At 34.6% G+C, this 10044-nt stretch overlaps 1 protein-coding gene across 5 annotated transcripts; it reads right to left on the bottom strand.

The window, feature by feature from the left end:
- Nucleotides 1-6083: 6083 nt before the first annotated feature.
- LOC18045203 lies at nucleotides 6084-9555 on the bottom strand. Of its 5 annotated transcripts, XM_024185855.1 has the most exons (5): nucleotides 9415-9554; nucleotides 8383-8882; nucleotides 8226-8295; nucleotides 7531-7571; nucleotides 6086-7447 (listed from the first exon to the last, which is right to left on the bottom strand). In XM_024185855.1, the coding sequence occupies exons 2-5, from the start codon at nucleotides 8545-8547 to the stop codon at nucleotides 6575-6577; spliced, it is 1149 nt and encodes a 382-aa protein (XP_024041623.1). In that variant the 5' UTR covers nucleotides 8548-8882; nucleotides 9415-9554; the 3' UTR covers nucleotides 6086-6574. The 5 variants fall into 5 exon arrangements, with proteins under 5 accessions (XP_024041624.1, XP_024041622.1, XP_024041623.1 ...); XM_024185856.1 differs by lacking the exon at nucleotides 7531-7571 and having other exon boundaries at nucleotides 6084-7447; nucleotides 9415-9555; XM_024185854.1 differs by having other exon boundaries at nucleotides 6085-7447; nucleotides 7531-7565; nucleotides 8226-8882; nucleotides 9415-9555.
- Nucleotides 9556-10044: the final 489 nt, after the last annotated feature.

Below are 10044 nucleotides of genomic sequence, written 5' to 3' on the forward strand. Positions count from 1 at the left end.
TCGAGCCACTGCTTTTACAATTGTGAGTACAAAATCCAGACTACTAGGCCAAAGGTCTAATGATTTACATTTTTAACTATTGACTGATTGGTATTGGGTCAAATTTCAAAATTTTAACTTGATGTATCGCGCGCCTCCCCCATTTCCCCCCCCAAAAAAAAGGGTTAATAAATTTTATTTAATTTATTGTTTATACTTTATCATCAGGTCAGGTGGCTCGATCAATCATTTATTGAATTTTTAACTAAAAGAAATTTGTATGAACTATTAACTTTAGTGCAAGTCACTGCTTTGCCTTTGCGGCTACTAGCAAGCTGGACGGTTATATCAGGAAAGAAAAAGGGGAGGCAGTTAAATTACACGGGCCCGCCCAACAACCATTTAAATTCGCCTTTATTTTGCTTTGCTTGTTCGATCGTGTGGTTAATCAAATCTTATGATGACTTCAAAGTCGGAATCGAATTTCCTAAACAGAGTGTCAGTATCCTTCACGCATTAATCCCCCATGTGATATGTTGTTAAAAGTGGTCGTCAAATCAAACGCTTAATCATATCTTTACGACTCTTCACTAAACATCTGTTTTGTCCAATTGAATTGCGCCATGTTGACTACTGCTTATTAAACAAATTCAAACTAAAGTGTATCAAAAAGATAAAGAAAGATAGATTCCAATGCTAGCTTGAGTGCTGTCTCTATCACAATTTCACCCAGACATAATAAAGTTTCGGAATTCTTTTCGGACAAGAAGAAAGTTAAACCGTCACACAAAAGCTGTAATTCCAAATAACACGCAAAAACATCAACTCCCACCACAAATCATTGCGCGCGTGCGTCTTCACTCTTATGCTAATATCATAAGGCGCTTCGAGATTTTTGTGTTTCGTGTTCATTTCGACAAAAGACAATTATCATATCCGGCTCCTTATTTGGGTTTGGTCTACTCTCATGCGTGTAAATTAAATTGTTATCATTTTATCAATTATAAATCAAGTATTAATCTCTTTCCTTTCCCTTTTTTTTTACCTGTAACAGTAGTATTTTAAAGTACGCTACTAAAAACCTACCATTATCTAAACCAAAGATAAAGATTACTTTTAAGAAAAAAATATATTAAACAGTTAATAATAAACTAACCCAGAATCAAAGTTTATGGGAAACTCATCAGTCTAAATTCATATAAAAAAAAATTAATAAATAAATAAATAACTGCGCGTGGCATTTGGCAATCGCTTAAGATGCGTGTGGGATTTTGCATAAAGCAAGCCCGCGATCAAGGGAAGTTTTGTCCAGAAAAGACAGAGATATATCTTAGATGCTAGATATGCACCCATATACTGTATCTTAATTCATTAATTAATTTAACTGGGCAGTTGAGTCCTTTGCAGACTAAAAAGTTACAGCACTTACCAAATGCTCTAAAAAGCGCTTCCAACTACCTTCTATCTTTATCAATGGGTTTTTGGTCACGGAGAATCTTTACATTTATAATATTGAGGGTAAAAATTTGAGTCTTTATAAAAGTATTTATGGAGGTTATTTATAATACTCTTTTAATTATTAAATAATTAAGTTAGGCCAGTCTATCCCTCACGAAATGTGAGTGGAGTGGACAACTCTCGAATATTTAAGAGAGTTTAAAGAATCTGAACAGCGCTTCAGAATAATACATAACACGAAGAAGGTCTCAATTATAGAATTTATTTATAAGTGCATGTCACGAAAAAGGTCTCAATTGTAGAATCTATTTATAAATATTAATTATAATATCTGATGTAATATCAGTAACAGTCTTATATAACAGCATTAAAAAAAAAACTACCTTCTATCTTTGGTGTAAAAGAAAAAAAAAGAAAAAAAAAAGAGGACTTCAAGATCTTCTTGTTTGGTTATAATTTGGTGAAATTGCTTTTGGAGACTTATGAGATTTTGTTCATTAATTACAACAAGGGGTTAAAACTATTAGAAATAAAAGGTTGGTTCTTGTGCTTCATCCATCATTGCATTATTTGCATTGCTTAATTGGTAATTTTGTATTGTACTACTGCGCAACGAGAGCCGTCCGATTTGATCATCATTTGTATTGTTGTTTCCGACAGAGAGATACTGCTTCTTGATTCTTTTATGGATTCTTTTTCCGTCCGTCCTTGTGTGGCTTCTTTTCACCTTTGCACCATTGATTTTAAATTCAAATTTTGATTCTTTGAAGCTTTAGAATTCACTGCGCTTTTTACGTTTTTAAGTTGGTCTTGCTAAAAAGTTCGGAGACAAACAATCAATCACACGCAATTCCCACTTACGACTTTTACTATTTCTTTAAAATATGCTTCTTTAATTTATAATATACTAATAGCCACTCTTTTTTTTTTTTATATATATATAATTTAAGTTTGGAAATTTGGCCTTCCGGCTTATCACGAGTCGGTGCAAATTAATATACCATTTTTACTCTTCAATTTTTTTTTCCTTTTAAAAAATTAGATAAAAATCGAAACTTTTCCCACCGAACACCAACCCTTATCGTATTATTATTTGAATTTGGGTGATTGCTGCTGTAATACACACTCACGACCAGCGGATCTACGTTTAGGATGAAAAAATTTCTTTATATTTATTTTCTCACTTTTTTTTTTTTATATTTCATTAGAAATAAAAGTTAGGAATTTTTATCAGTATGATTTTTTTTTTCTTTTAATTTGGTTGATTAGAACATTAGATAGATATAGATCTATAAAAACTAATGCGTGCCAGATTTCAATTAAATCAATTTAAGTCCAGGATTCTTGATAAGCCACTCACATAAAACAAGGTAACATCAAAGTTTTTGACATTGTTTCCATGTTGATGGCATTAACGCTGAGGACCACACAATGACAATGACAATGAATTGAAAGTGACCAATATTTTATTTTCAAAGTATTTGTTTTGTATGTGTCATTATACAAATATAAGAATTGTTTCTATTAACCGATCGTGCCCTTTAATTAATTAAATGTGGGATCTCAATTGAATTTATTGGATTTAATGACTTTTAAAACCTATATATGTTGGGCTCTACCGTGTGTAAATTTTAAAATACAATAATAATAAACGACTAGATTTGAATCCAATGACTTTTAATTGAATTTTCTTACTGTAATTAATGTTAAATTGGGAGATTTTTTTTAATAGAACACACAACTCATGAATGCATGTAATTGTCCATCATCTCATCCAAGTGAATTTTATTGATTATTTCACGTTTTATGTCGTTTTAGTCACTGGACGTACCACCACTATGACCGTGTATCCATCAGTTGAAAACTTCCAAATTTGAAAAATAGATATTTCGATGACGTTTTAAACAGTATATCTTCTAATGGCATATGTGACAAATGAAATTAATCTTTAAGCCAATTTCCCATCAAGAATTCAATTCCAATTTGTACATCGAGTGAAAGAGAACAGAACCCCACCCCCCGCCATTTGCAGATTCTACTGCAATTTTAGATTTCATTGACCATGTGCCGAGGCCCGCCCTAGGCATTATACCTTTGGTTTAGCTACTTTTGGGGTGTTTTCTGTAAATTGAGTTCATTCAGCTTCAGAACGGCAGGTTTTCACTTCTTTATCACCAGCAACCAAAGCAAATATGGTCCATGCTGCTGCAACGGCGACGTTCCCAATTTGTAAATAAAGAACGCGAAAGCGAATTATGAGTAATTGAAATAATTATGATTACAGAGTTTGTAGGTGGGAGGAAATTAAACATAAGACCTTAACCCTAATATCATATTCAAAAAAACTACTTGACCCACAAACTTATGTTGATAGTAAGTCCCCAACAATTAAAAGGCAGAGCATAAATTGCACAGTATGGTATAGTAAACCTAATTAGTACTTTTGTCGGTGCCCTATATGCTTTGCTTTCACATGTATACTGTGGAGAATGAGACATCACAAAGGTAACAGGCAAATTAAATCAATGTGTTTTATTGTTTGCTTGGGAACAATTTCAGATGTTTATGGACCAACATTTAGGTTCTAATTAGGACTTTTGCTTATGAAGTAATTTCATTTTCAATGTTCAGTATGCATGGCACAAGTAAATTTAAAGCAAAACTTTGGTTGTGCTGTTTCTGTCTCCTTTAGAAAACTCAATTAATGTGGTTGGCCAACAAGCAACTGAAATCAAATGACCGTGTCAAGCAATATTTATGACGTTTGTTATTTTATGTCAGGATGGTTTGCCATATAAGCTGTTACAAACAGCACAAATAAAGGATACAATAAAAGGATTTGGTAGTTTTAATTATTCCTCCAGTCCAGTTACCTGCAGGCTATATTGGTCCAATTGTGACACCTCCTTTCCTATTGTCAATGGCCTGTGATAAGGTTTTGGCTAATGCGTGGTGCAACTTTGCACCGGCACCCGCCCATATCCTGAACAGCTTAGTTTTCAATTTCTTTCAAGCAATTTCGTATCCTTACTATATATGTGCATGAATGAATGAAGGGTCTCAATCCTAAAATTATCTCCTAGGAGTTTTTTTTTTTTTTTCCAATTTTTTAGCTCATTAATAAGAAAATGACAATGGCTTGAAAATGGGCAACAGTGCAACCCCTCAGGCCTCTATTGCAAAATTCGGTCGTGTCTTGAATAGGACTTGGATTTCAAGTTGATTCATGTCTCTGTTTGCAATGTGCAATTGTCTTGGGTAACGGCAACAGTGCACATGATTGTGGGGAAAGGATTGTCACCTAGCATAGCTTTAACAAATATTCGATTAACCAGAGTCAAATCTGAATGGCTATGAAAGTTGGCCCATTGACAAAAAGATTTTTCCCATTTAAAAGGTTGAAGGTGAGCCTCATACTTCAAGGGATTCCAGTTGGTGCAAGATTTCGGTTGGGGTAAATGACAACTGCTAGTATCTTTGATGCCTACCTTTCGTTGCAAATTTGGCCTTTGCCCTTTCTTTTATTTTTGCTAGGGCTTCAAAGATATTGAGTGGACCCAATGTGACAATCAACTTTTCAACTTGCTGAGTTTAAGGCCCAAATGGTGTTGCGAATGATTAGTCTTTTTCGGTCTATAAAAGAGTTTTCGTTTAGTCCTTAAACTTGTAGGATTCTCTACTCTTCAATCCATGTCGCATATCTAATCCTTCATCGTTCAAAAACGCACTAACGACTTAATCTTGATAATTAGTCAAACTTTTCGGCTTCCACTAGTGGCACAATTATGCAAGATTTGGCAGGACACTTAATATTTGCACTACAAACTTTTAACGGGTAATTTTTAAAAACCTCCCCTAAAGTTTGGGCTTGTTGTAAGTAGATGGCGAGAATTTGTTTATTTGTAAAAAAACTCCCTACTGTCAGTAAAATTTAACATTAACCGTTAGTTGACTGTACAAAGACAATATTACCCTTAACAACAGTTTGTAGACAGAAATAACTAAAAAAAAATAAAAATTATTGGCGCAAAAAGCACAAACCCTATTTTTTGACAATTTTATCTTTGTCAATTCCAAAGATTTACAATATCATAGATAAAGATTATAACTATTTCATTTTCAAGTTTTTTATTTTATTTTTTTTATAGGAACTTTAAGAAAATTTTAATAATTTAAAGAAGATTTTTCAAAATTTTAATTTTATTTTTTTTAGGAACTTTAAGAAAATATTAATAATTTAAATAGGGTAAAATAGCCAACAATTTTAATTTTTTTTTAGTTATTTCCGTCTACAAACTGTTGTTAAGGGTAATATTATCTTTGCACAGTCAACTAACGATCAATGTTAAAATTAACTGACGGTAGGGAGTTTTTTATAAATAAATAAATAAATTCTCGCCATTTACTTGCAACAAGCCCAAAACTCAGGAGAGGTTTTTAAAAATTATCCAACTTTTAACCCGTTGTATATTCATATCAATTAAATTATCAGGAAAAAGTATCAAGGGCAACCTGTCATCAAGTACTTTTAAACCTTCATACGGACCCCAACGCCATAGCCACCACAAATACAACCAATACACAGATTGACAGGATATTTTTGGTTTTTGCCTCGGATGCCTTCATGTTGTGGGCACACCATTTTTTTTTTTCGTGGTTGGGAGTGGAAATTAAAAACTAAAAACTCTGAACGGCTGCTGCTCATGTGCACAGAAAAAGATTGGACCAGTGGGGTATTTACAACTACCCAAATAATTGAGAGGGGTTGGCCATAAGACGATGGAAAAATGATTAATACTAGTACCTTTCATTGCGAGTTTACAAACATGTTGCATGGACTTTGCCCATAAGGTTTTAGACCCAACGGGCTCCCAGTTTGAGCACTTGATGGAAGTTCGACGGATATCCAAATCCTATTAGCAACCAGGCCCATTAGTCGCAAATCTCAATAAAGCATAGTGGTAACATAAAAATCACAGGTTCAGTTTATGTGTTTTCATCAAACATCAAGCACCAAAAGAGATGCTATACTGTGGATTTCCAATCACATTCTCCAGAATTCTATTTGGCTAAACCTGAAACTTTCAACCAATCAAGAAACTGAAAATACAGTCATCATTCATCAACAGAATCAACATCATCTTCTCATGCTTGGGCCTGCTGTTGTCTTTGCGCAACCTACTACTGGATCAATTGTCTTTCCATTGAACAGCTGCGAGGAACATGCACCGGTTTTCCTCAACTTTCCAGGAAATTCCTTACTTGAATTACCCTTTAAAGAAAGGTTTTTCTTCACACGATTCCGGTTAAGCAACAACACAGTATTACGTGGAGGTACATGCGAAGCCCCTTCGACACAACCGCCGGCCAGTGGACAACCCCAAGGCCTTGACTGACCATTGTCACAAGACTGTCTAAGCCTAGGAAAACTATTCTTCAGCCTGGAAAACACTTGCTGATCAGGAGAATTTTCCTCCTGCAATCTGAGACAAATAGGACAAGAAGGGTCACTTTTCTGTGTCTTTGGTGTTGTCTGCTCTAAACATTCTGCATGGAAGACATGACGACATGAAAGAACCCCAACAACTGGCATGTCTCCACTCCTCACAATGCGGCGAGAACTCCAAGGTGATCTCTGTGAGAGAAATCTTTCACACAATCCACATTTAAAAGTATCCGATGGTACATATGATTGACCAAAACTTTCAGACTCAAATGGCTCTGAAACATCAGCAAAATCGACGCTGCTGCTGGCACTGCTCCAACGATGGGCCTCCCATTGTGGAGTGGAAGTATCATCTTCTGATAACACAGTAGATGCAGAGTCAATAGCCTCTCTGTTAGAAGTTTGGGTAGGAAAGGACAAGGGGTAAATAGGTTTGGACATAAAGGAAAGGCGGCTAGAAAAGTTGCAATGGGAGGAGATGCAAGATTTGACTTTTGGCTCAGACTCACTGCTGTCTGAGCGTGATGATGTGGAGCCCCTGCTATATGGATTTGCTGAGGTTCCCTGAAAGGATTTAAAGCTAATAAGGAATAGATTCCAGGAAAATACTGGTCAGCAAAGTGCAAAGCAAGACAAGAATGCAATACCTCAATTGCAGGTGTAAAAGAAAATTGCGTTGAAACTGGATCTAACAACGAAAAATATCAACAAAATGTTAATAAAAATTAAAAAAATAAATCAGCAGGATGGGTAACATGAAACTACTGATATTCTCAAGTTAATCTTTGGCTAAAAAACATGACATTAAATAGCTGAATACTGGGCATTGTGATCAATTTTGAATGAGTACAATCGAAAAAAAGAAGTGACACTGCTTCTACATGAACTTCCAAAGTTATGGCTCCTAAAATGTCCATGATATACTTTCATTTGAGCTAGTTGATGAGAGCTAGGTTGTTAAAGCTTCACAAGATCCATTGAGTATCTATGGAGGTCAAATGACAGGGGGTGAGAACCAAGAAAATGAAGGAAGCATTAAATGAATTAATTCAGCACATCATTTATCTTTGTGAGGTTCATATCACTAGTTAACAGGCTTTTCATTAACTCTCACTGACCCCAAAACTTATGTAATAGAAATGAAACTTAGTAGTTCTGAGCATGGAGAATCTCCTCTCTGTCTCTCCCTTCTCCCCGCTTTCTCCACCCCCTAACCCAACCCAACCCAAACAAAAAGATGAAAAAAAGAAAAGAAAAAAAGAGGGTCGCAAAGAGAAAGGCACTTACGACAATTTGAAAAAAGCTCATGATGAAACAATGAGATACTGTTATACAATCTTACCTCTCCTTGTTGGAGTTTCATAACCATCAATGGTGATTTCCTGTATAGCTGGGGGGGTCCACTGTGGACCCTGAGAAAGGTCAGAAGAACTACTTAAAAAAAGACCAGCACTATCAGATGCTGAATTCTGATTATTATACGGAAGATTGCCTCTCACCCAGCTCTTGCTTTCTTTACTGTTTGATGATGTAGAAGACCCGTAAAAATGAAAACCATCATTTGAACCATACGGAAGCCCTTCGGATTGGAATCGAAAATCCCATCTTGATGGAGGTGGTGAGAAGCTCGTGTTAGTCTGCCAATAAGGCTCATGTGGTCCCATAGACCAGTCCCTACTGGTCGCATTTGAGCCATGTGGCCTTGCAGCCACACAACACAGTGACCCCGTCTTAGCTATTTTCTATAAACCTCAAAATTATAAAATCCCACCTCCCTCAACCTCAGAAAGTTTTCCAGAGCGGAAAATTTAGAGAATATGAATCAGGAACTTAAATAACACTTCCCAATCACTCATTAATCCACTACAACCGGCATTAGAGTCAGAACGCTAACTTTACAAATTGAATAACTTAACACAGCATGTTATCATAGGTCTCAGCCACATTGGACTCTGCAGAATTTCTTCTGAGGAAAGAATGTGTTTGAAAATCAATCAACCTGTTAACAAAATAAAATTAATACAATAAGACGCAACATTCAAGACAACTACAAACAATCAACTATACTTCAAAATCTCCAATAAATGATCAAAAAAGAAACACCATGAACCCCACCATGCAAAAGACCACAGAATTGACGACATACAGAAGAGTTGATGCTAATAATTAAAGAAAAACCAGTAATTTAATTCCACACAAGGAAGAAGAAAATCAAGCAAATATTCAGTAATAATAAAAAACCATAAAGCAAACGCAAAGCCTATGATAAGTCAGCTCAAATATAATCGCCAGCATGAGAGCAGCAAAATTTTCATAATTCTTAAGCAAAAAATTAAAATTTTAACACTATATGACTCAGAATGAGTGCAGCCACCTTCAGGGCAGGGCACTAAGTGCAGAACTATTCAAGTTCCAGAACCAACAAAAATCCAAAACCCTAGCGAGGTGAAATTACTTAACAGAAATTTGCTCAAAATCCTAATTAGTATGAAAAAATAACGAATGATTACAGTCAAATAGAGAGAGCTTACAATCACGAGTGAACAGAGCACCATTAAAGGTAATGCTGATGCGTGCGCAACAACTGAATTAAAGAATGAAAATGCAACCCTAATTTATCGGCGCGAGGGAGATTAATTTAAGCGCTTTGATCTAAAAATAAATAAATTAAAAAAATAAATTTAAGCGCTTTGTTTCATTTTTGTTATTCGTGTTTTGTAAATTTCTAATATGGTCCTAAAATTTCGAACAGCTTTCAATTACGTCCTTCAATGTAATCTCAACTCTCAAGAAGAAAATTAAACCTTACTGTCACTTAGGGACCATAGAGTTTGGTAATACTGTAACTTTTAAAATAATTATTATTAGCTGTATTGTAGAAAAAAACCAACTATGAAGAGAATGAGTAAATTGTTTTGTAGATTTTATTTTTAAAATTACTGTGAGTTTTGAAAGTTGTATGGGTATAGGAAAGCAAAAGACATAATATATGATGAAATTTTCTTGCATATATAAAAATATATACATACAATATTTTTAATTGTGTTTTATACAAATTTTCACTAAAAATAAAATTTATACTATATTAATTTTATTTTTTATTTTGCTATCTTAAAACAATTGAGAATTAAAAAATCGACTATAACTTTCATTAAATAACA

Source organism: Citrus clementina, unplaced genomic scaffold (assembly GCF_000493195.1).
Source record: "Citrus clementina cultivar Clemenules unplaced genomic scaffold, Citrus_clementina_v1.0 scaffold_4, whole genome shotgun sequence".
Taxonomy (NCBI): Eukaryota; Viridiplantae; Streptophyta; class Magnoliopsida; order Sapindales; family Rutaceae; genus Citrus; species Citrus x clementina.